Raw genomic sequence first — 26,629 nt, forward strand, 5'->3', positions numbered from 1 at the left:
GGTTTGTGTTCACTCCTGTCCTGTGGACACCCAGTATCCCTCTTTAGAGACAACAATAGTCTCTCTTTTTTGTGCATCTTTCCATAAATATTTTATGTAAGTATGCAAAATGTATGTGTGTGTGTGTGTGTGTGTGTAGCTTTTCCCATATTTCCCAATGGATGCATATTATAATGTAGTAGCATGGTTAGGAGTATAGATTGTAAACCAGGCTGCCCGGGTTCAAATCCCAGTTCCACTGTCTGCATGGCCCTGAAGCAAATTACTCAGCCTCTGTCTGCTTCAGTTTCCCCATCTGTAACATGGGGATTACTGCTAGATGAATTAATATTTTAAAGCTCTTAAAACTGCATCTGGAACATAATAAGAAGCATAAACTCATTTGTTAAATAAATAGTAAAAGAAAAAAGTAGAAGGAAGGAAAGAACGAAGGAACTGTCCAGCTATACTTTGTTTTTTAGAACAAAATACCTTGGAACTGATTCCTCATTCTTTTACAGCTTCGTGGATTGTGTGGATAGGACACTGGATGTTTACCAGTCCCCTGGTGATGAATAGATTGTCCACTCTTGCCACTACAGTCCCCTCTGCCATGAGTAACCTTGTGTGTAGTCATACGTGTGTGAATATGTCAGTAGGATGAATACGTAAGAGTGGGATTGCTGGGTCACAGAGTATGTGCCTTCGTAATGTTGATAGCAATTGCCACATTGCCTCCATGGAATTGATACCTATTTACCCTCTTAACCAACAATGTGGGGAAACAGCTTGTTTCTAAGACTCATGAACATGGTACTAATAAACTTTTTGATCTTTGCCCAAATGATAAATAATAATGGTATCTTGATGTAGTTTTAATTCGCATTCCTCTTTAAGATGAGGGAGAGTATCTTTTCATGTGTTTCAAAGCTCTTCCTATTTCCTTTTCTATGAACTATCTGTTCTTATGTTTTCCCCATTTTTGTAATGGGTTATTATTTATTTATTCCTTACTGATTTATTATTTATTCCCTACTGATTTCTAGGACTTTTTTCCATATTAAGGAAACTTGCTCTTTGTGATTCGAGTTACGGTTGTCTTCCCCAATATTCCACTTGCCTTTTTACTTTACTTGTAGTGATTTTACTAGACAGAGTTTTCTTGTGTGCATATAGTCTAATGTATCAGAAGATTATTTTTCTGTAATCTTCTGGGCGTTGCATCTAGAATAGCCTTCACTACTCTTCCATGATAAAAGAAATCTCCCAAGGTTCCAGAGTGTCTTTGAGTACTTTTATGGTTTTATTTATTTATTTTTTTCAACATTTAAATATTTGAGCTACTTGCCATTTATCCTGGTAGTCATATGAGTGGTGGAACTGGTCAATACTTCTCAGTCCCCACTGGGCTGTCCCTGCATTCCTGATTTCCTTTCAGCCTGAGTCTTAATTCTGCACACTTCCACCCCTTGCTGCTGCAGACTCTGTCCTGCGGCTTTCTTCAGTTGCACCAGCACAGGCTGCACTGACTTCCTCATGCCTAAGCCCAGGGACATTTTCTGAAAGCTCCTCAGCAGCCTGTGTGGTGTCCAGTCACATGCTCTTTCCAGGGCAATTCCCGTATCCCCAAAGATCATACTCGTTTGTCCTTGGCCCTCCTCCCCATCTCCGGCCTCCCGGCTGAAGAGCCTAGAATGAACCTGGAATGATTCTCTCTAGCTGAGGCCCTGGGAGAGGCAGCTTGTTCCCACGTCTTTGCAGGTTCCGGATGCCAGCCATTCTGCCCAGCCTCCCCACTCAGCCCCATCCGTGTCTTTCTAAGGCGCCGTGTGATCATATTATCTCCACCACGTTCACTGCCATTAAAGGGATGAATAAAAAGCCTTTCTGTTTTCTCAAAGCCCTCTTTCGTCTTGAATTTTCCCATTACAGGTAGGACAACACCTCCTACCTGATTCCTCTCCCACTGCCCAGGTGAGTGCTAGCGTATTCTGTCTTCGCTCTTCTTCAGTCTCTCCAAAGCTAGCCCCTCCAGACCCCCACACCAGCCAGTTGCCTGCCACTTACTTTGATGCCTGTGGGGCCCACATTTCCCTTCATCGGGTTAGAAACCTCTTTAGTCATATCCAGTGTCACCCAAAGCATCTCTGGTTTTAGTCTCCCAACTGGGACTTCCACCAAGGGAGGCTCTCAGGGGCCCACAGCTGCCCTAAGCCTCCCAGCGCTCGAGCTTGGATCTTTCTGGCACTCTCATTGCCCCTGAGCATCCTCAGGGGGCCTGGCCTGGAGCGGCCAGCCAGTCAGTGGACACACCTGTGACATCAGACCCCTTTCTCTGCACAGCTGAGGGAAATGGCATCCTCCTTTCAGCATCCACCAAATGCCCCTTTTTTCATGGCGCTCTCAACCTTCCCCTTCAGAAAGCCTTTTTGTGGTGTCAGTTTATAAACCACCACTTGAGAGCTTGCACCCCCCAACCTCCCTTATGAATTGTTTCTGACTAACGGTGTAAGGGTCTCAGCAGATGTACAGGTCGCAGCTCTGTGGGTCCATCTCGTCATAACCTCGCTCGCTATTATCAAACTAACCTGCATCATCACTGATCCTTAACCCTGCAAAGTTAGGCTTAAAAATAACTCCCAGCCGTGTCACTAAGTAAAAACACAAATTGCAGAACAGCATGTAGGTGTGATACCATTGACAAATGTGTACAGGCCGGGCACCGTGGCTCACACCTGTAATCCTAGCACTGTGGGAGGCCGAGGCCGGAGGACTGCTTGAGCTCAGGAGTTCAAGACCAACCTGAGCAAGGGCGAGGTCCCATCTCTACTAAAAATAGAAAGATTAGCCAGGTATCGTGCCTCATGCCTGTAGTCCCAGCTGCTCGGGAGGCTGAGGCAGGAGGATCGCTTAAGCCCAGGAGTTTGAGGCTGCAGTGAGCTAGGCTGACGCCACGGCACTCCAGCCCGGTGACAGAGCAAGACACTCTGTCTCAAAAAAAACATGTACAAATCCACATACTTTATTTCCTCCATGGGCAAATATGTAAATATATAGAAAAAGCCCTGGAAAAAGACACACCACTGATGACAGCGGTTGCCTGGGAGGGAACATGGGGAGGTAGTGGGTCTGGCAGGAGTACTCAAGGGGCATTTGCAACTTACTGACTGTCCGAACTGTTTTACAGTGAAAAATACATTTGGTAGATATTTTTAAATTTTTACTTGAGGGAAAAAAGTTCATTGGAGTTGAACTGGCAAATGACAGTTAGTGTTTTTAATATTTAAGAAAAAGACAGCAAAACTTGAGTTCCTAAAAGGGGAAATGAATAGAAAATGTAAAGACTATGGGAATGTATAAGTGGGCAGTGCCCGGAAGCATATGCCTTAGAAATCAGACATGCCTCCCACACACACACACAGGCGTCCTCTGTACCTGGGCTTTCGCCAGAGCGCTCACCTTCCAGGATTTTCTAACAGAAAATCAATCTTTACAAACATGCAGTTATAGAAAAAAATGACATAAAATTGCATGTTTTAAGGTAAATCTGAAGTACTTCTTTGCCTCCCACTTGGAAGTTTTAGGCAGTTTGATTTCTTACTGTTTCTACAACACCCAAAGTGGCAATTCTCAAAGAGGAGGGAGCCCAAACCCACACCACACCTGCCCACACACCTGCAGAGAAGGAATGGATGAGGAGCCGCAGTGGCTGGCGGGAGTGCCATATCCCTCGGCCATGCAGGGCAGCAATCATGCTAAGACCGTTTACCTCGAAGTTCAGCTTAAGCATTAAATAGTAACTGTACAAAAAAAAAAATTTTGTTGATATAAAACAGCCGCACACCCACACGTGAAAAACTATCTTCAGAGTAAAGCCACTCCCCCACAAAAGAGCCCCACCATTTTTGTGGTTAATTTGGTGTTCTCTTTGCTATACAGTAATAGTCTTGACACATAGAGCCAGAATGCTAGGTTCAAATCCCAGCTCCATTTCCTGCATGTGTGACCTTGGGCAAGTTACTAAACCTCTCTGGCCCTCAGCCTCCCCATCTGTAAGTGGGGTGGTCATGGTCCTCCCTTGCAGACTTGCTGCAGGTAGTAACTGCGCTAGCACACTACGGCCATCTGAATAGTGCCTGGTAGGCAGGCAATCCCTTAAATAAAGCTTGGCTAGTATTATGATTTGAATTGTGTCAACATGCAGCTTTAAGAAATCAAATGATTATCCAAGACGCCCTAATTTGATGACTGTACTGCAGTTTGAACAGGACACATATGCTCCTTGAGACAGGCCTTCCAGTCTTCTCGGGAAGTTCCTTTCTGAGCCCAGACAGCATGTGTTACTGAGGGCTGGCTGGGTGGCCCTGATTTGGCAGATGGCCATGTGTCCTGAGGACAGAGCTTCCTTCCTGAGAATCAGGCTGTCGTGGGCACACTGTCAGCCTGGTGCCCCTACACTAAAATCAGTGGAAAAATCAGGGCCCCTTCAGTAGGGCTCAGATTTATTCCCCTTTGGGATTTGGTCTTTCTTTGAAGAACTCCGGGATTTAATCAACGCAGTAGAGAGCCATCTCCCTGGGGTCGCTTATAAAGTAATAACAGAGATAAGATCTAGAAGCACCACTTGTGGTCCTCACTGGCATGAGATGGTTTGAACCAAAATAAAAAAAAGTAAATGAAAAGCTGTGTCTTGTACACAGTGTGAACTCTGACTTAAAAAAAAAAAAAAAAACCAAAAAAACAGATTTTCATTTTAACAGCTCTTTATTCACTGGTATTGGCATCTAAAATAGCTTTTGGAACAATTTTGTTAAAAGTGGTAAAATGGTGACTGCCTCTTTTGCCATGGAATTATATCTTGTGTATTTTGGGGAGCTCAGTCAAACAAGCCGAAGCACCTCCCTGGCCGCACAAAGTCTCTGGGCTGCGGGAGGAGTGAGGAGGAGCTGTCGTTGGGATCTGGGCTCAGAAGGACGGCTGTCCTTTGGCCAATGCACATTAACCCCGCTCCTTTGGGTCTGTGTTGCAGGGATCATGTACCGCAAGTCGTGTGCGTCATCAGCGGCCTGTCTCATCGCCTCTGCCGGATACCAGTCCTTCTGCTCCCCAGGAAAACTGAACTCAGTGTGCATCAGCTGCTGCAACACCCCTCTTTGCAACGGGCCAAGGCCCAAGAAAAGGGGCAGCTCTGCCTCGGCCCTCAGGCCAGGGTTCCCCACCACCGTCCTGCTCCTCAAATTAGGCCTCTTCTTGGCGCACTGCTGAAGCCGAAGGAGATGCCACCCCCTCCCGCATTGTTCTTCCAGCCCTTGCTCCCCCACCTCCCCGAGTTTCTTCTGGGTGTCCTTTTATTCTGGGTAGGGAGGGGAGTGTGTGTTCTCTTTTCGTTCCTTTGCAAATAATGAAAGAGCTCCACGTAAAAGCATTTTTGTAAGCTCTGAATAAATTCAGTCTGACTGAATTTTCAGCGTGTATACTTGAAGGACGGAGACAGAGTAAAAGTTCACCCCCCTGTGGTGTAACCAGAGTCAAGGCCAGGTTGGCAGAACCAGCCCTTAGAAGTCACTAAGGTGGCACCTGCCCTTCCCAAAGCCTCTAGCTCCCATCCTGTCCCTGGCGGGGGGCACAGTTTCCTTTGTGACCGCTGTGTGAGGGTCGTGCTGCTTCAGTGCGGGCAGGGCGGGTTCCCGCTCAAAGCCTCCTTCCTCCACATTCAAACTTCTTGCTCCTGAAAACCGTTCTCTGGGGCAGAGTTGGCCGGTTTCGTCTCCGAGCTGGGATCTGGCGAATCGAGGCCCAGTTGCTGGGGCTTGGACTCCGGTTTGGCCTCGCTCTGAAACGTGCTTAGGAAAACCTTGTCAGTTCTCCTGGCGGAGGAGCGGCGCAGGGAGGCGGCGAAGATGAGCGGGCGGCGGGCGGAGCGCGCGCCGGGGCCGCTGGAGGCGCTGGAGCTGGCGAGCGCGCGCAGGCGCCTCTCGTGGTTGGCGTGCGGCAGCGCCAGGCGGCAGCGCAGCACCTGCGCGAACACCCTGCGGAACTGCTGCGACGACACGTTGTACAGCAGCGGGTTGATGACCGAGCTGAGGTAGAAGAACGTGTCCGAGAAGGGGAGGAGGATCATGTACGCCCGGAAGTAGGCCTGCGTCCAGTCGTGCTTGGGTTTGGCCGCAGCCATGATCCTCCGAATCTGGTTGGGCATCCAGCAAACGGCCAAGGTCACAACGATCAGCCCTGGGCGGGCGAGAGCGGGAGAGAGAGAAACAAAACACAACAACGCAGCATGAGAACAAAGTAAACAAATAAGTAAAAACCATACAATATGTAGCCCCTCGGTTCTGTGCTTATTGGCCAGAAATGGTACCAATTTTTCAATGTTGTGTTTGACAGCTGCTTTTGCCACTAGCAAAAGAGAACTGAACACTGTTTCAAACCCGGGGAGAGTTGGCTGTATTAAAGACCATTAAATGCTTCAGACGGTGTGTTTATACCTGTTGATGTCTGTTAATTTAAAAAGAAAAAGTTTTCATTGATGTTTGTGTATCTGGAAAGCATTTTATGTTGCCCATAAATCTGGTTTTGTCTTTTTGTTTTAAAGAAATAGATGTATACATACAGTATAGCCATATTAGATGAAACTGTATTTTAAAAAATGCACAAAGAAGACCCAGTGATATTCTTAAGTCAAATGGAAGTCATGCCCCTTTGGTATCAAAGAAGCATATTTAATGACACTGATTTTGCATTTGATTTCAGGGGAAGCAATATCAGGAATAGCCTGTCACTGAGAATGGGTTTTTTTGGACATACCTGTGCTAGATGTGCACACCTATAATCATGATGCTCATATCTGCAGCAGCACCTGTTTCTTTTCACACACTTTTAGATACGTCATCTCTTCCACCATCACGTGGGAAGAAAAATTACCCCCAAACAATGGCAAATATAAGACTTCAGGTTCAGCCAGGAATGTGCTCACTGCCTTTGCTGCACTGAGCTTCAGTGTCAGCAGGGCCTAGAGAAGAGACACCTTTCGGTGTCCCTCCATGTGGATCGAATGTTCACTATATGTACTTTTGTTTGCATGCCTGCTATGCGCATTCCAGCTTATATAATCATCACCATTTCTACAGTTCTGACAGAGAAAAAGATGCTATGTAGCTTACAAACAAGTGAAATCACAGGCATCATAAAAGTTTATCTACAGTGACCAAAAACAAAAAAGAAGAAAAAAGGAAAACCAGGGAATCTGCAGAGCATTTGCTCTCTCTTTCCTTGAGAAGCCAAGACATCAGGGTGTAAGTTCCTATGTAGAAAGCTGATATCTTAATGCAGTATTCATATTCTCAGAAAGCCTTCCTCCTGTTCCTTAATTTGAATCATAAGATAATAATGAGAATTCATTCACATTTGCAAACCTTCTGATTTTCCAGGAAACTACAGGGAAGCGATGGTTGGTGATGATTGCTTCCTGCCTATGATCAATGGTAAATATTTCATTAATAAATGCTCCAGGAAAAACAGCCATGTTCACACATCCCAAGTTGGGCTTCCTGCACACACTGGCCTGAGCATCCCTTGCCTGGTGGCAGAGGGACCCTGGGTGTATTCTCTGTACCTTAAATAACTCAGCTACCCCAACAACAAATCTTCTACAAACCCCATATGTCAGCAAGGAGGGCGCTGGAAACTCATCTCCCTTGTTGATTTTCAAGGGTTCCTCCTGCCAAACCTCAGCCCAAGCTTTGAAATTGCAAACCAATTTGCTTATGTCTTTCCTTTGAATTTGCTATCCTGAGAATACTCAGTAAATCTAAAAATAAAATAGGCAAAGTAACATATCGATCTGATGAAAAGACAAAAAATACCACCTTAAGTCAAGAGTATATTCTGAATCACCCAGTTATAGCTGCTGGATGGGAACAACAACAAAAAAATCAACACTTTTCTGATTTTTTAAAAAAATATGCATAGGAATTCAGGACCTTTTTATTCACTGCTTTGAGGAGTGTAGGTGCTTCCAGCCACCTGTGATGTTCCACATTCTTTCTTAAGCTCCTGCTCCTTGCTTCCCTTTTCATGCAACTCTGACTGAGCGGTCCATCTCATTAGTTGTGAAGGAGCTAGGCAGCATACCATACCTGGGGAAGCTACGCATCTTCACAAAGTTTTACATTTTTCCCCCTCTTCCCTGTCACTGAATTTTAGAGAACAAGTACCACCATCTTCATCTGAGAACTTACCTCCCAGAATATGAAAATTGAGCGCACAGCTTTAGAAGTGCGCTATGCTACACGGCAGGAGGTTGTACTTCAGGTGGTGAGAATCCAGAAAGGCGATGAGAAGCACTTTGTACTTACCACGAGCCGAACATCACACGGCTTTTAAAGCCAACAGGCAAAGGCAATGAGAAGAGAAGGCGTGTGTGCGGTGCAAGGGGAGAGAAGTAACAAAATTGCTTTTCTTCTGTCCTGTCTTTGCTCCTTGTTCTCCTGATCTCCTGTTTACTGACCCTTATTCTTCTGTTAGCTTTCCACATGCACTTGCCTGGTGTCAATTGCGTGATCAACTGATCATCCCATCAAAAGAGGCGGGGTTCAGTAAGAAGCAAGACCCAGCATCCAGGTAGGAGGCCAGGGACAGGGGCAGATAAAGCACTGTGGCATGGTTTGCAGTTTTAGCCAGGATGAAATTCTTGCTCTGAAATCAAAATGATCTAAAGTAACTAAATAGGAGGAAGCTCAGTCTGAATAAGTAGCAAAAAAGGGGGTATCAGACCAGAGATGCTCAAAGATAAAGGAAAAGAAGGGAAAATTCAGCTTTCTGGGTGTAAAAGTAGGTAGATATGATAGCAAATACAAACTTGAAGAGCAGGAGAGACAATGACCTGAATTAAAAATGGACCTAGATTAAAAAAATATGCATCTGACAGGTCTTGAGATATAACCTAGAGTAACGTAGAATATTTATCGAGTTTTCCCCATGCCAGTTTCTATGTTAAGCACTCTACTAATTTCCCATACATTTCTCACTCCTGACAATAACCTGGTAATAACTGTTTGGGTGAGGTCAAAATGGTTATTATCCTAATTTAACATGTGAAGAAGTTAGTTGCCCAAGTGCTATAGCTAGGATACATGCTTGTCAGATTCCAAAAGCCATGATATATATTTTTTCATCAAGACACAATATAGGCTATTTCTCATATTTTCACTTATGAAAAATATGAAACCACAAGAAAGTAAACGTTAACCATAATTCTACCATGTAAAATGGATACGGAGCAGTGCTGTCCACTGGAAATATATCATGTAAGCCATACGTAATTTAAAAATTTCAAGTTGCCACATTCAAAAAGCAAAAATAGCAAGTGAAGTCAATTTAATAATGTTATTTAATCTAATATACCCCAAATATTATCATTTCACATGTAATTTCAACATGTAATCAATATAAAAATTATTGATGAGATGGTTCCTTTTTTCATACTTAGTTTGCAAAACCCAATGTGACTTTTACAGTACATTTCATTGGTACCAGATACATGTGGCTAGTGGCTACAGTACTGGACAGCACTGATTAAAATAGTCCTTCCTAGCCCCTCCTCAAAGTAGCAGACCTCCCTATTTCCTCCTCTTCCCATTCCCCCATCTGTCCCTTCCCCAGCTACACACCCATGTCACACCAAGGGAGCCCCAAGGAATCTGCCGTACAGCCTGTGTCTATCGTATCACAGCGCAATCAGTGCGGAATCCTGATTCTGTTTCCGAGTATGCATTCTTGCCCTGCTGTAGAACAGGTTTATCCCATCTTGTCATACGGAGCCTTCCATATAAGGGAACCCCACATTACTTAAAACCTAAATAATTCTGAAGCACAAGGGTGTATTTTGCATTTTTTATTCTCAATTTTGCCTTCCCATCCTGGAATAATACATATTATGCCAACTACCTTGCAGGGCTGTTGGAATATACATAGCTCAACTGGAGGTGGGAAAAATGGCTGGTGCTTTTCTTCCTGTGTTTTGAAAGATGTTTTTGTTCTAGGAAGAGGGAGTTTAGGCATACAGGTACAGCCAATGAAAAATGTGAGGCATGTGCCTGTGAGCAGTATAATAGAGGTTAGTCTCTTGAAATTTAGTCATTGTAAATTTAGTCATTTTATAATGACAGCTAATGCTTACATCTGAAAAAAACGTTTGTTATTTTAGATATTGCACTGCTGAGAATAAACACCATGTCCAAAGGTAACTTTCTATTCAGGCTGTTTGCAATTGGTTTGATTCTAGTCTCAGCTACTCCGTCGCTAAGACAAAGTTTTAAAGTCTTATTCATGCCTTAATAGAGTATATTAAAGATTTGACTAAATTTACGTTTGGCTGCAATCAATTTGGACTTGTATATTACATTTGGAAAAAATCGATAATGCTTTGGTCTGTGTGATATAATATGCAGCCTGCAGTTAAATAACTTTAGTGTGAACTTGAATGAAGATCAGTGAACAGAACCCACTCATGTAAAGCAGGTAAACTGTTTTAACTGAATTATTGATAGATCTGTATAATACTGCAGACAGCCTTGCACTCTGGGTTATGAAATACTTTCATATCTTATCTGTTTTTCCACATAAAGTACTTTCATTTTTCCTCCTTGATCACCACACTAAAATGACAAGAGCCATTAGATGATGACACAGATTCATTCTTGGCAGAGTAATGTTTTTTAAAAAACAAGTAATGCAGATGTCTAACAACACCCTGCACTGAAGCCTGACATTTCAACAGAGTCAGCCTGCTTGGTTTAATCTTCAGAAGTGCATTAAGTTCTGCGGCCCGGGACGTGGCAGCATTGATATATCTGACACCGCGCTGTTTTCTTCCCTCTAACCTTTAAAATGAAAGTTAACTATTTGTGTGTTCCTCAGGATTCATCTTAGAGTCATCAGAGAGTGGGAGAGCAGGAAGAGACCTTGCCACTAGCTGCATAACTCCCTTGTCTTATAAATGAGGAAACTGAGGCTAAGTGGCTGGCCCACAATCTTCCAGGGTCCGGGTGGCAGGATTCCTTTACCCTGCCCTGCTGCTCAGAACACTAGATTCTATCCTAGATTGCCAAGTGAGGCTCTTACTATTTTTTACTGAGTTTGGGGGTTGATTTTCCAGTTTTAGGCTGTAGTGCCAACCATTCACAGCGTGGGATGCAATGAGAGGCAGGTCTGCACACCACCTTGTCTTCAGTTTTAGAACCAGGTCCCCCATGAACAGGCATTTGGCAGAACTCTGGAGCACATGGTTCCCTCCCAAAGGAAGGTAAAGTCCCAGCTGGAGGGAGCTGAAGAATGTTTAGAAACCAAACTATAACTTCAGATCATGACCTGGTGACCTAGCCTACAAGGCCTCCATCTGTCTGTCTCATCTATCATCTGTCTGTCCATCCATCATCTATCTAGCATCTGTCTATCCATCTAATAATCTGTCTCTGCCTATCCATTCATCCATCGATCTATCTTACTTAAGTACCTGCTAAAAAAGGATACTTAGCTAGTACTAAGCAGAAAAGATCTGGAAACTTTTACTTCTCCCCAAGCAAAGATATCTTGTGTGATTTAAATACATCCCAAAGAGTTGCTTTTCCACCTAGTGTTAGAGTCCCATTTTTATTGAATCATTGCAGCCTTAGGAGTGCAGGGGGGGTGTTGAGGGTGATTTAGGATGTCTGTGATTATTACAGCTGTTCTGTCCTCCTCCCACCTGTCCCTGCCCCTGTTTTCCAATTTCTCTCTAACCCTGACCACAGTGAGCACGGTTAGGCATCTCCACCACCACCTTCCATCCTTCTTTTTCCCCCTGATTTAAGTTCTCTGGACTTCATTTATTCACTTAGAAAGTACTTCTTGATTGGCTGGGGTCTGTTGCAGACCCTGTCCTAGATCCTGATGATACAAAGCTGCAGAGGATAAAGTGGCCACAGCTTGGTCTTCTAAGAGCCAGGACTACAGTCTGAGCAGAACATGGTGGTAGCAATGAGAAAGGCTAGTGGACATCCCCACAGGCAGGAACATTCAGACAGAAAAAGTAAAGGAGAGTAAGAGTTACCCTGGAAAAGGGCAGCCCAGGCAAAGACAGCAGGAGCAGGGGCAGGAGGTACACAATGGCAGCCCACCTCCTGTGGCTGCAACAAAGGGGTGGGTGGAGACAGTGGGAAACCAGCGTGGTGAGAGAACACTCCATCAGGTTTTGTGGACAATAAATTAACTTGCGTATAGTAGGGTGAGGAACATCTGCTTGTCAACTGACATTTAAATAGCAATTGCCAGTGGAAAGTAAGCATATGGTTAGCTGAATGAAGAGCCAGGAAGAGACAAATACATCCAATAAAAGATTTTAGCGCTTTCTCAATTTGTATGTCAGTGTTTGCCAATCTGCGTCTGCAAGCCAGCTGAGACATTGATCCCACTCCCTGACCTTGGCTGACCCGAGGAGGCCAAATCAGCACCAACCTTGGTTTGGTCTCTAACTTCAAAGACAGTGGTTTTCAAAGGCAAGGGGCTCTGAGACAGCAGCAACAGCAGCCCCTGGGAGCTTGCTAGCAATGCAGATTTCCAGGCCGCAACCCAGACCAACTGGATCAGAGACTCTGGGGGTAGGGCCACCATCTGGGGTTGACAAGCCCTCGGTCAACTCTGCTGCACATTCAAGTCGAGGGAAGTGTCTGTTGAGGCAGAGCCCCCAGATTAGTGGGCACTGGTAGGGGCCCCATCACTGTCACTCACTTGCCTCTGAAGCAGCACATTTTAAGGAGTGACCATAGTCAGAGCTGATGGTAACTACGAACTCCCTCCCTCGGCTTCTCTGCTTGAAGGGCCCCTGCCAGCCCCTCATTGTGGGACGCAGCCTCCCCCATCCCGCCTCCCACCCTTCCTCTGCTCCCTCCTCTCCTTCTGCCCTCTGTGCCTTCCCCTTCCCTCTCATTTTTCCCACCTTTCCCTTTCACCTGCATTTCTCCTCTTTCTTTGCATGTTTCCCCAGCATGGAAAGCAGTGGCATCTCTCCTTTCTCTCTGCTTTCCCCCTTTCTCTCCCTCCACCTTTTCCACCATCACCACAAACCACACCATGCACGGCCCTTCCGGGCACACACCTCCTCCTTCCATTGTTTTCTGGATGATCTTGAGAAGGCAAGTGAGTCGGCTGCGGTGAGCTCCTCCATAGCTGCCAGGGGGCTGCCAGAGGAGGCGGTCACCACTCACTGCTAAGTTTGTCAAAGGAAGGCGGAGAGGCTTTGGAAGCAACCTGGATGGGGTGTCGTTGACCATAGACTGAGTGAACGCATCCGCTGAGAGCCAAATCCAGGTCCCATGTCCTCCGACCCTGCCAGGAATTGCATAGACACCTCGCAGCCACTTTTCCAGTGACCAGTCTGCTCAGTGACCTTTGTTTAAACAGTCTGCCTTCTTGCCCTCTTTCCTACTGAGAAATTTTCTTTAGGAGAAGACAGAAGAGCTATTGGGATTTGGTTTTCAGAGAAGGGCATAGGCCACAGCTTTAAAATGATGTAAACGCCACAGATGGCTGCTTCTGTCCATGAAGACAGATGGTTCGATGTCCCATCCTTGCCACAGCTGTTTGATGGAGCCCAGGAAAGAACTCTCTCCCCAGTGCGACTCGATCCACCATGGTGAGGCCAGAGACCTCTGCCATGTGATGTAGAAACCAAATCCAGATGGGCTGCAGTTTGCTATGCATTACATCCATCTCATTTTGCTCGATAAGCTTCAGTACAAGAAGAAAAACTATAAATCGCTACAATAACAAACATATATTTCTAAAATAAACCCTCCTGTCTGGGAGCTGTAGGGCAGCCACTTGCACTCAGAGTAAATGGCATTTAGGGTCATCATTGTGGTTTAGTGCCTCTGTTCCTTTATGATGCATGATAAATGATCAACTGGAATCTGCTAAATAAATATTTTTCTATGTGGATCTCGGCTGTTTGTAGCCGTGTGCTTTCTATGCAAACAGTCTGTTCTAAATCCACGGATAGGAAAGTCCTCAAGTGTGATGTAGCTACAAAAGGCTCTAGCTATCTCCCAGTCTGACAGGTGGAGCCAAAGGCTTCTTCCCAGGAGCTCACAGCAGAAGAGCGGGTGGTGGTACCAAGGGGCACACACCCCTCCAAGCCCGCCAGGGAGGCTGCGGACCCTGTGACGGACAAGCTCATGGCTGAGGCATCCCTGACAGTGGGTCGACTCATAGCAGCCGAGCACTAGCCACTCCACCTACAAACGCTGATAAATGGCTCGAAGTCTGACTCTTAATAGAAATTAGCTTCCTGAAAAGACTTCACAGTATAGTCCACTGGTGAGCTAGCAGATTCCCCAGAGAAGTGGAATGAGGTGCCCAGAGTCACACAGCCCATGAGTCCAAACATAGGCCCTCCCGGTCTGGTGGTGTTTGCACAGGCCAAGAGCTCCCTTTAGAGCCCGATGAAATCAAGCATACCTGGGATGAAGCCAGCCAAGCCCGCGCTGCACGGGCATTTCAGGAGTGTGGAGACAAGCAAACGTGCCTGCAGTCCCTGCTCCCTCCCTCTCTCCTTTCCAAGGTCCCTGCCTGGGTACCCCGAGAGGACCAGCACCCAGCACTATGACAAGCCGGCTGGCCTTCCATCCAGGCTGGGGAGGCTGGGCACGGGAGAGAGCAGAACTAACAGCTTCCTCCTGGCGGGGGTCTCGCTTACAGCCGTGTGCCGGCCGGGAAGAGAGAATCCAATCCACCTCTCAAAGGCTATGAGCTGGGAGGAATTGTCGACCTATATTTCCCAAAAGTAAAGCTAGACATCAGCTACCACTTCCTGTTACTACGATAGAATTAGGAACGAGGATTAAAGGCAAGAGAGTGGTTTCTGCCACCTTGTCTAGATACGGGGTGTATTAGTCAGCACAGACTGCCATAACAGACTGAGTGGTGCAAACAGTAAATTTATCTCTCACAGCTCCGGAGGCTCGAAGTCCAAGATCAGGTGCCAGCCCATTCGGTGCCTGGTGAGGGCCTTCTTCCTGGCTTGGGGACAGCTACCTTCTCTCTCTCTCTGCTCGTACGCACAGCAGGGGCAGGGACAGGGAGGTCAGGGGAATCTTTTTCTCTTCTTATGAGATCATCAGTACTATTGGATCAGTGTCCTACACTTATGACCTCATCTGACATTAATTGCCTCTTAAAAGCCCCATCTCCACAGTCACATTTGGAGTTAGGGCTTCGGCATATCACTTGGGGGGGGGGGTGGGCACAATTCAGCCCATAGCATGGGGTGTCACACATTCCCACTGGCTTCTATGGCCCTGTCCCCATGACCCGTTGGTCCCTTCCCCCACCTCTTCCCTTTGGTCCCCAGGCCTCTGCACCTGCTGATGCCTTGCCTGGACCACGCCCTCCTCATCTTTTGTTCTTCCTCCTTCTTTCTTTCTTTCTCCTCCTCCTCTCATCCCAACTGCCCATGCTTAGTCCAGACCTTTTTCACAAGTTTCTGCTTAAGTGTCACTGCCTCCAGGAAGCCTTCCTTGACTCCGCAAGTCGAAATCAAGTTTCCTTCTATGAGTTCACCAAGACCTTTTATTCCTATCCCCGTCATCATAACACTACAGTGTAAACTAGATCATAAACTCAATGAAGACAAGAGACTCTATCTTCACTGCTGTATTCTCAGTGTACAAGAGAAAGCCTTTACATAGTAGCTGCTCAATAAATGTTGGAATGAGGGAGGAAGGTAAGGAGGGGAGGAGAGGTTCCAGCTAAGGGAGTGGGGTAGGAGGCATTTAACATGCATTTGTAATATGTATATCAATTTGAAGCCAGCCTCCCTATCCAGAAAGGTCAGTGTCAGCCCCCCGACTTGGGGCCTAATGCCTGGTTTGTTTCCATCTCCATTCTAAGGGGAAGAGAAGGAGAGAGTAGGAATTGAGAGAAGGGATCACCCTTCTCATTCAAGCAAGAGCAGAACCCCCTGCCCGAGAAGGAGGACTAGACGGGGGGAAGGATTCTTGGATTCTGCAACTGCCTTCAGGGGCCGCAGCTTTAGCCACAAGTCCCCACTGCTACTGACCAACCCTGAGCTCTCCACACTGAAAACTCATTTCTTTTCCTGCTTCTCTCCAAGATGGCCCCATGGGGCACAAACAGTGCATATGCAGGTCAATGTGTGAAATGGGGCAGAGAAAACCGCATTTACCAACAACATTATTGGAGGACATTCACTTGTCCCAAAGTAATTCGCCTCAGGGTCCCTTTAAATTTCAGTCCCTCATGAAGACGCTACAAGTCTTTGTCAAAGAAGCTAAAGGCCAAGCCCCAGAGCACAGAGCTGGGCTCTGCTGCCAAAGAGGGGAACTTACAGAGAAATGATGAGAATGCGCCTGAAAGAGCACCTGGTAAAGGCTGTGGGGCACCATGTCTACACTCTATTCTGTGTGGCCTGGGAGAATGAAATCTGACAATTAACACCATGAATTTTCATCTAGGTACAACTGGGTTGTCGCAAGAGAGGATTTGGGAAGAGCAGAACGCAGATTCGCTCCCCTCCTACCGCATGCTAGGACAGATTTTCCAACAAGTTACTCCCTGCGCTCCTCCAGCTTCGCCTCCACCTGACCTGGCGACGCCCCAGCACAGGGAGGCTCAGCCTTACTCGCTAGAGCTCAGCGCCCCCATCTGCAAAACGGAGTCAGCTCTGGCTGCCGGGAGGACCAAAGGAGACACTGGATGCACAAGGCGAAGTGCAGTCCCTGCTGCCACAAAGGGCCATTGTTAGTTACGACCACCTCACTTCCTGGATCATCTCCACCTCTACCACCACTAACGCCATCGCCACTGCCACCACCACCCTCACCTCCACCTCTGCCGCCAGCACCACTGCCACCACCTCCACCATCATCATCACCTCCACCTCTACCACCAACACCTCTGCCACTACCACCTCTATCATCAGCTCCACCATGACCTCTGCCTCTATCTCTACGACAATCACCATGGCATCCACCTCCATCTCCACCACCATCATTACCACCTCCTTACTACCACTTCCATCGTCATCACCATCTTCATCACCACTGTCATCACCACCACCACCTCCTTACCACCAATACCATCATTGTCACCAAGATAGCTCCCAGAGTTCAGAGATCTAGGAGAAGCCTGACTAGAACCACAGGGTGTCAGACACATTGCAATTCCAAATTCAAAAATAAGGCCCAGAAAGACTCAATGACTTTCCCAAGGTTATCTTTCTAATCAGTAGCAGAGAGAGGACCAGAACTTAGGTCTCCTGATTAACAGCCCAAATTCTTTTCCACTACCTGAAAACAGAGCTCACACCACTCTCTGCCCTAAGGCCTTCACTTCCTCAACACACATACACACACACACACACACACACTCACACACGCACGCACGGGTATTTTGGATGTAAAGGTCAAGGAGTGGACAAAAAGTACAGGATGTAATAAAGGAGGAAATTGATCAAAGGTAGGTTTGCAAAAAGAGAAAATTCCAAATCCCAGGAAGACTGGAGCCCTGAGCCCTTCTCAACTCCCTGTCCCCACACAATTCCTCCCCAGGGGAAATGCCAAGGGCAGGAGTGCTCTGTAACTGTCTGGTCATCTGGTTAATTGGCCAAGAAGGCCTCCATACCACATGACATTGCTCCTTGCTTCCTTCCCCCATCCTTCCTTCCAGCTGAACAGTGGGAGGGGTAAGGACTGGGATTTGGAGGCAGACAGACTTGGGTTTGAATTTAAGCTCCACTACTTACTAGCTTTGTGACCACAGACTCACATCTCTGTGAAATGGATAAAAATAATAACATCCACCTTGTTATTGTAAGAAACGCCAAAGGAGATGAACGCACACCAAGCACTGAGTAGCAGTGACGAATGGCAGCTCGTCCTTAGTGCACAGTCCAATCAGCTGCCCTGTGATGAGGCACTACACGGCCAAAAGTAATACAGACACTTCTCTAAGTACTTAGCTTACCCTTGCTTATTTAAACCTTACGGAAAGCCCCACAAGATGGCTACTACTTAATCCCATCGCTATTATACTAACACAAAACCTGAGCTATGGATGGGTTAAGTGACCTGCCAAAACTCATACCTGGCAAGTAGCAGGGCCAGAGTGGGACCCAGAGAACCTGGTCTAAATCCGTGCCCTTAAAGACCCTGCCCCAGCTGGCCGCCTTGGTTGGCAGCACCTCAGGAGATCAAAGATCAAATGCTTCCTGAGTCTCGAATGCAAATTGAGGTAGTTCAATTCAAATGGCCACAAGTTCGGAAATAAATTTCATCCTGCCACAATGAGGAACAGAATCTCAGCTGTCAAGAACTAAAGATCCACTCCGACGTGTCTCTCTGACAAGGAAAGGTATCATCTTGAAAGGGCCTTTTTACATTTAAGGTGAACACAATAAACTTTTCTGTTACTAAGAGAGAAGCTTGATGGAATTCAAAGAAGCAAACTAGCTTTGAATAGGAGCCTGGCAGGCTAGACTGCTGCAGAATGTCTGCTTTGGGTTGGATTTATTTTATGAGAAGCAAGAACCTCCACCCCACCCCTGCTGCCATGCACAGGAACAGTTACAGGGAAGGATATTTTCCTATGAAAATTCATTTAAATTCTGAGCTGAAGATAGTTCTCCCCCATCATAGGGTGACTCTGCCCCTCCCCAGATATGCAATCTAGAATGCCATTTCAAAATAAATTAGAAAATGAGTTCGGCTCCCTATTATCTGTTCATCTCATGTAAGTTAGCAATGAAATTCTTGGAACAATCTACAGCCAAATGCCGGGACTGGAGGCAAAAGAATAAAATCGGCTGATGGGAGAGATACTATAAGAGGTGCACGCAGGAGCCAGGCTCATACTGTGCTTGATTTAGAGCTGAGGGTCTCAACTGAACTCAGTAAAGCTCTCAGGAATGTTGAGATGGTATCAGGCTTCTAAGATAGGGTTTTGTATCGAGAACGATCAGATGAGGATGCCTTCCCGCTAATGATTTGAAAATGAAATTACTGTTGCGTGACGCGATAATAATAAATCCCTCCTGGTGGGTTTTTCTTTTAATAGGGGCAAAAAGAACTTGGAGAAAACAGCCTCGCAGGTTTGGGAACATTAAATATAATCTTTCCCATCCAAGTGCGGCAGTAAATGTCAGAGATGCACATTATTATACATTGTAAGTACAGTACAGTGCAACAATAATAACATCCTGCTTTAATTTTTAAAGTGATTCCTCATCTATTATATCACTAGCTGATCACCAAATGGCGGAGCACCTCTGGGCGCTGTCCTCAGCCGTCTACTTCTCTTCTCACTCCCTCTCCCTGGGCACCTCCCCCGTCACTGTGGCTTGAAATACCATCTCTAGGGATATACAATTCCCAAATCAACATCACCAGCCTCAGTAGACATCCACATCCAGACCCCTGCAGCCGCCTGCCTACTCAACATCACGGCTTGGAAAGCTCGTGTACACCTGTAATGGGACACGTTCAAACTGAATTAATGACCAGCCACCCAGCCAGAGCTGCTCTCTCCGCACTGCCCCCAATTATAATAACTCCCATCACCACACGATGAGGTTTTCTAGCTGGAAACCTGCAAGTCCTCCCGTTCTGCTTCCTCTTCCCTCACTCCCACATCCAATCCATCCCTAAGCCTGTCGCTTTTACCTCCCAAATCTGTCCCTGTCTCACCATCCCCTACCGCCGCCCTCAGTGGAGCCGCCACTGTCTTGTGCCGGGACTAGGCAGAGCCCCCTATCGCTCTGCTCAAGTCACTCTCCACACAGGCCAGGATCATAGCGTCAAATCACACATCAGCTCACGGCCCCACCTTGCTTAAAACTTTCAATCGCATATCATTAACCTTAGAGTAAGGTCCCAAATCCTAAGTTCTACAAGATCTGACCCAGCTTCCTCTTCCAGTCTGTCCTCGGACCACCCTCGCTCCTGACACCCAACCTTTCCTTGGTCCCTGGAGCCCGCCCACTCCCTCCTGCCTCGGGGCTCTCACACAGCCAGTCTCTCTTCTCCTCGGCTTGTTCACTCTTACACACTTTTCAGTTCACTGCTGAAAGACCTCTCCTCTGGGAACCCATCTGGGACCTCCTGGTTGGGCCTCCCTGTCGTAGGCCCCCATTGCCCCGTACTCAGCTACACTCTGTGCACTTGGACGTGTTTAGCTGGAACTTGTGTCTCCGATGTCAGTCTTCTCAGCCGCGGGAGCTCCCTGGGTTCGGGCAGGATCCGTCCTGTTCTTTGTCTGCAGTGGCTGGCACAGCACCCGGCACATGGCAGGTGCACCGTACGTTCGGGATGACCTGCCGATTTGATTCTCTCAACTGTGCAGTGAGGTAGATGTGGTGGGAGCTGTCATCCCTGTTGGTACTGATAAAAACGATGAGATGCACTACACTGAACCAGCATGGTTCGGGTTGCGTGGAAGACAGACCGAAAACTGGGATTTTCCCATCAAGGATGTTCAATTCCAGGTCCATCACTCCCGTGCCGTGTCTGCAGGTTTGTAATGCTGTCTTCCAGAGACACACTCCCACGCCTCTCCCCGAGCTTAGCCCAGAGAGGGAGGCAAGCCTGGGACCTTTCCCAGAACAAACTGAAGATTTTCATCCAACCTTTGTCTTTAAGAACCTGTGTAACTATCAGCAACACATTAAAACCACAGAAACTTGGGCTTTCAGACCTGGAATGACCTCAAAGATGACCGACAAGTTTCCTCCCCTGTAAAATGAGGAGTTGTCTTGGATTTCTGAGGCCCTTTCCAGCTATAAAACTCTGGTTGGTTAACTTCCTACAGGATCCGCATATAAAAATTATGGACTATATGAATCACATTTCACAGGGATAGTGTGTGAATTAAATGAGACCATACACGCACACTTTTAGAATTTCCAGGTACACAAAACCAAGGAGTTATAATCATTCCTTTACGGAACGTTCCCAGTGACGCCTAATTGACTTCACCCCTGCCACTCAGAGTGTGGTCCTTGGCATCTCCCGAGAGCTTGTTAGTCCTGCAGAATCTCAGGCCGCCCCAGACCTGTGAACACAAGCTGCATTTTAACAAGGTGCCCATAGATGTGGCCTCACCAGCGTCCAGACGTCTCAGCATCACATCGGAGCCCTTCGTGACCTCCCTGCTGCCCATTTCCTGTGCCTTTCACCAGTTCCCTCCTGAGCCCAGCACTCCAGCTTTTCCGAACGGCTCACAATTCCAGGACATTCCATGTGCCTGCCCTGGAGGGACTCCAGAAACTCCCACCAGCTCACGTATCCTCTTCTTTAGGAAGGGCTCCCAGATTCTTCAAAGAAAAAGAACCTCCCAGACCTTGTCCCTGCTTCCAGGACAGCACAGCCACACTGTTTTCATGATGAATTTCCACACCTGGCCCACCGTGAGCACCTGGAGAGCAAGGCTCCTGTCTCAGCCACCAACTCAAGTCTGGTATAGCACAGTAGGGCCTCAATTTGTGTTTATTGAAAGTAAGAAAAAAAATTGAATCTCATTCAAATATGTGCCTAAGTCCCATCCTGAACTTTGAAGTGAACTAGAACGTACTGCACTGATCCATATTTCACTTTATAGCTTAGGGTAATGGTACTTAGAAATATCATTCTGAATGTATAGGAGGAAAATCAAGTATCACCTTCCCGATCCCACCCCAGAAAGATATGCATGGAATAGAGTGGCTTCAGGTGGCTCTAGAACCTGGGTGGAGACAGAGCAGGAGGGCAAAGGGGCAGCCCAAGGATTCCCCCAGAGGCCTCCTCCTGGCCTTGGGTGAGTGAGGAACAGGACTCCCCCTCTCTCCCGCCAGGGCCCTGCCTGGTGCCACGCTAGACTCTGCAGGTGTGTCGGGCTTGGCACGACAGCAAGCCTGTGGGCGTTCAGAGCTGAGGCTGGGAGAGGCTGGAGAAGGATGCAGGAGACCAAGTAGACCCTTCAAGCAAAGCAGCCCCACTCAGGAAAGGCAGGCTGGAGTGCAAAGGGGCCAGCAGCCCTGGGGAATCAGGCTCCAGAAACTCTGGAACTCTGCTGGGAATAATGCCACTCAGAGCAGAGATCAACTTGAAGGTGGCCCCTGGTAGGAACACAACCCTGATGTGTGTGTTTGGGGGGCACAGGAGAGTCCTTGCCCCAAGATGCATCTCAGGTGGGAAAGGAGGAAACAGAGTGCGGAAAGTAGGGGACCAGCTTGGCTCGGTGCATGTTGGAACTGAGCATGGTCAGAGGCCCCAAGTGTAACACCAGAGCTACCTTAGGATACACCTGCCAGGGTCAGAGCGGGCAGAGCCTGGCACCCTCGCTCCCTCCCAGTTGGCCCTGGAGCCCCTTACAGATTTTCCCATCCCCACTGTGCTAGAAATGAGGAAAGCAAGGACCAAAGCAGACAAGAGACTCACCCACAGTCGTTCAGCTAGGAAAGGAGTGAGACGCAAGCCATACCTTTTCCTCCTCCCCGTGGCCAAGGCTCTTTCTTTCAACTTTGATGTTTATGACTCATGTAGCTTAAGTAGACATCAGTTTTCATGCCAGCCTAAAATTAATCCTCCCTTCCTCTGGTAAGAGCTCCTCGATGTTTCTTTGAGGAACCGCTGTTCCTGACTCTGTCCTTGACTCAATCCCTGAAGTTCAAGCGGGAGATGGACCCCACTCTCCACCCCCAAACGTCGGTCGATAGTGAATGAGTAGACAGAGTCACAGTACCTGGTTCCATATGTGGTTAACATGGGACCCAAATCGGGCCAACCAGAGCCAGACTTGGGGCACGTGGTGGAACCCCTGGAAAGAAATTCTCTGCTGGAGTTGCCAAACCAAGAAGATATAAGCCCATGACCCTGTGGCCCTGACTCCCCCAACACGGGAGAGCCTTTCCTGATAGGCTGTCCTTTGCCAGTGCAAAGGAAAGCAAAGAGAAGATATAGCAAAAGAGAGAGACAGAGAGAAAGAAAATGATTACTAATATTATTTGAGCCTGGATCCTGCCAATCCTGAAATAAGGCCTAGTCACAGACTTTTCAATGACATGAGCTAGTAAATTTTTTTCTTTTCCTTTTTTTTTTACTCAAGTGAATTTGATATGGTTTTCTCTTACTTCTGACCATAAGCGTTCCACTTATATAAATGACTTTAATTAAGTGACCTGCAAAGGAGACTCTTCAGCCTCCTACGGTGACGTCACTCAGTCTCCTGGATATAATCTGAACCCTTCCACCTATAAATAAACATTTCCTTTGCCCATTTGAAGTGAAAGAAAGAGAGACACGAAGGTGGCTGTTCTCCACCACTCCTACCACGGGGACTTTATTTATTTAAAGGCTGACTTCTCTCCTTTCCCTTTATTGACTAAAGAAACCCAATCTTTCCCTTTCATAGGAAATCCATACTTATTTACTAGTTTCCTATTGTAAAAACAGCTACCATTTCTCTTCCTTCACGCAAGATACTTTTGGATGTAGGATTTAGAGTAGAAGGGATGTCAGGGACACTCTAGTGGAACCTTGTCATCTGACCCACGGGAAAGCAGAGGGTGAGTGCTGAGAAGCGCCCCCAGCCGCCGAGTCCTCTCACCTCCAGGCCAGTGTCTTCCCTCCACCCCCGATACTCAACAGGTATCAGTGCCTCACAGTGACCTTGCACATGGCCAGGGGTATTTACGGGTGGATTTAAATATTGAATACTTATCAAAATGCCTTTGGAGAAAGCACAGTAGATGGGGATTCTAGGCCCAGCTCTGTGCTAACCAGCCGGGTGACCTTGGGGATGTCATTTAACCATTTTAGGCTTGTTTTTTCATTAATAAAATTAGGGGGGCGGACTAAGAGGATCATGAAATGTCAGAAGTTTAATGAACCTAAATTAGATCATGGACAGATAGAAAACTGAGTGCTGAATCAGCACCGCATGGGAATAAAAATTCACCCCAGTGTTGGACTTTAAAGGTGAACCTCTTCAGAAAGATGCAGGAAAAGACGGAGCTGAGAACCTGCAAGCCGTTACTGAAAACATGGCTCTTTTTTCCTTTTTGTTTTTACGTGAGCCCTCAGTGCCTTCAAATTTGCCTCTTTAAATCTTAAAGCTGGAACACACTGTGTGTTGAGCGTGCAGGTCTGCCCCGTTTGCTTCCTGCTCTGCAACACTCATCGCAGCTTATTTATCATTCGCTCCTCTCCTTTCACGCTGAATATTGTCCCAGAGTAAGCAGAAGGTTCATTGAGAATACAGAAAGTATTCCCACAAAACAAGGAAAAAGGTGAGCAATCCAGTAGGAGAAAGAGGGCAGACTTAGCTAGGGCCCTCGCAAGGCGCCATCCACACGGCCGGTCTGCAAAGGCAAAGCTGTCCCACACTGTGAGTCATCAGAGAAACGCAAGTTAAAGCCACACTGAGATGTCACCACACACTCACCAGAACACCTAAAATAAAAAGACGGGGGGATGAAACCATGTATAGGCAAGGACACGGAGCAACTGGAACTCTCACGCACCACTGGTGGGTGTGCAAACTGGTACGATTTCTTTGGAAAACTGGCAGTCTCAGCTAAAGCTGCCCATGTGTTTAGAACAACCTGTGTATGATAGTCCCAAACTAGGAACTACCCAAAAGCTCATCGGTGGTAAAATGCATAGATTAATGGAGGAATATTCACACAGTGAAATACCGTACAAGACACACACAGTGCGGATCAGCAGGGGACGATTGCACCCTACGACACGGGGGAATCTCACAAACATAAGGTTGGGTGAGGAAGGCAGGTGCACGTGATTACGTTTTGTAAGATTTTGCATATACAAAGTACAAAACCAAGAGAAGCCAATGTACAGTGTTAGAAGTCAGGACAGTGGGTGCCCCTGGGGGGTTAAGCACAAGAAGCCATGGTGGTGGTTTGGGGGGACTAGTGACACTCTGCCTCGATCTCGTTCTATGACTGTGCTCAAGCTAGAAACATAACCTATGTGCACTTTTCAGCATGTATGTGGTGTACTTCAACAAAAAGCTCAAAAATATTTTTGAAAAAGTATTCCAGTTATTGGGCTGAATTGTGTCCCCCGAAAATTCATACGTTGAAGCCCTAACCCCTAGTACTTCAGATTGTCACTGTATTTGGAGACAGTGTCTTTTGGGATGGGGGAACCAAAGGCTGCAATGTTTTGCCTGGTCTGAGGCCCAGCTTGGAGTTTTACAAATTCACGCTTCACAATCACCTTGGAAGGCGGGCATCAGTGAATCCACTTAACAGATGGAAAAGTGAGTCTTGTCCAAAGACACCAGACAGACGGGCTGGAGCCAGGGTCTGAGCCTGGATCCCTCTGCCTCTGCCATGCTCGCCCCTTCTGTGGCACCCCAATGCTCCTACTTATACCTCAACATGGCAAGTGGACAAGTGTTACAGCACATGTGCCATTTGCCCAGGCCTGCAGGTGATAAGGACCTCTCTGGCACTGACTGTCTCACAAAGAGCTGGCAGCGCTGATGGCAGAACAGCCTTGCCTCAAATGAACCAATTGGAAAACAAAATAAAGCAGTACTTATCACAAGTCAGAATGTGTGGCCGACACCCTCTGCATGGTCTGCTCCGACGTCGGGCGCTGGCAGCTCTAGAAGCTGGGCTCAGGGGGCGGTGAGCTCTAAGTCATGGTCATCTGCAGCAATGCTGGTGACAACTTTTATTTCCCTGTTAACCTGCTTTTTGAGAGACACTTTGGTAATGAGCTCAGGGAATTCACCTGAGCTCAGGGACCAGCTTTCAGCACAGCAGCTCTGGACAGGAGGCAGGAACTTGGGAATCTTCCAGGTCCAGCTGGGAGAGGGGCCCCGGGGACTGGCAGCTGAGGCCAGGCAGGTAGCTGCATACCCAAGCCGAAGACACACAGAGTGGGCCTTTCCAGATTCCTTTGGAGATTGGACATATTAAAATGTGACAGTCACAGTCTGATGAGTTAAATAGGACCCACGGGTGAAGCAGAGAGAAAGGGGAATAGAGAAGGGTGAGAGGAAGTGTCTGGGCAAACTCGGCCCCAAGAGACACCGGGTGTGGGGGGTGGCCAGACTCCTGCAGAAGCGGGAGTCCTCACTCCAGGCCTTCCCTGTCCACGTGGTCACTGATCCCACCCGGGGGGAAGCAGGGGCTTCTGAGCCCAAGCGTGAGGTGTGGGCATTGCAGGGCGTGTTTGCAGTGAGCCTGGGGACAGTGTGGCCTCTGAGTTCACAGTCCCAGGAGGCTGAGATGGGGGTGGGGAGGGGAGGAGATGGTTGAGTGGGTAGTTGAAGGCTCCCTCCCCAGAATGTCCCTTGCATGATTGTGTCACAGGCCAAAGCTGTTGCGAAATCCCGGCAGAGAGAACCTCCCAGCCTGCAGGGTTTACTCCTTGGAGGCTACTCCACTGGCACCTTGAGACAAACCGTGTAGGGAGCTGGGCTTCCTGCCTGAGGAGGGCACTGTGTTGGCATTTGCCATCTTTAATGCAAATAAACATCCCTGGGGAGTCTGTCACGAACACAGGTCATCGGGCCTCACCGCCTCAGGAAGCTGTTCGGAGTCTGAGACTTATGCACGGTAGAGGTGAAGGGCTGGTGGGCAGGGCTC

The 26,629-nt window shown here is 47.4% G+C and overlaps 2 protein-coding genes across 3 annotated transcripts in view; one reads left to right on the plus strand and one right to left on the minus strand.

The window, feature by feature from the left end:
• The window catches only part of LYPD1 (LY6/PLAUR domain containing 1), a 31,661-nt gene extending 25,423 nt beyond the window's left edge, over positions 1-6,238 (plus strand). For both annotated transcript variants that reach the window (XM_012650533.1, XM_012650532.1), the window contains one exon: positions 5,009-6,238. In XM_012650533.1, the coding sequence (XP_012505987.1) occupies positions 5,009-5,244 (236 nt within the window). In that variant the 3' untranslated portion in view covers positions 5,245-6,238. The remainder of the gene's footprint in view (positions 1-5,008) is intronic.
• Positions 5,676-26,629, minus strand: part of GPR39 (G protein-coupled receptor 39) — a 199,185-nt gene continuing 178,231 nt past the window's right edge. The window contains exon 2 of the mRNA XM_012650531.1: positions 5,676-6,210. Coding sequence (XP_012505985.1) covers positions 5,693-6,210 — 518 coding nt within the window. The 3' untranslated portion in view covers positions 5,676-5,692. The remainder of the gene's footprint in view (positions 6,211-26,629) is intronic.

The sequence above is a fragment of the Propithecus coquereli genome, unplaced genomic scaffold, assembly GCF_000956105.1.
Source record: "Propithecus coquereli isolate 6110/MARCELLA unplaced genomic scaffold, Pcoq_1.0 Scaffold33, whole genome shotgun sequence".
Taxonomy (NCBI): Eukaryota; Metazoa; Chordata; class Mammalia; order Primates; family Indriidae; genus Propithecus; species Propithecus coquereli.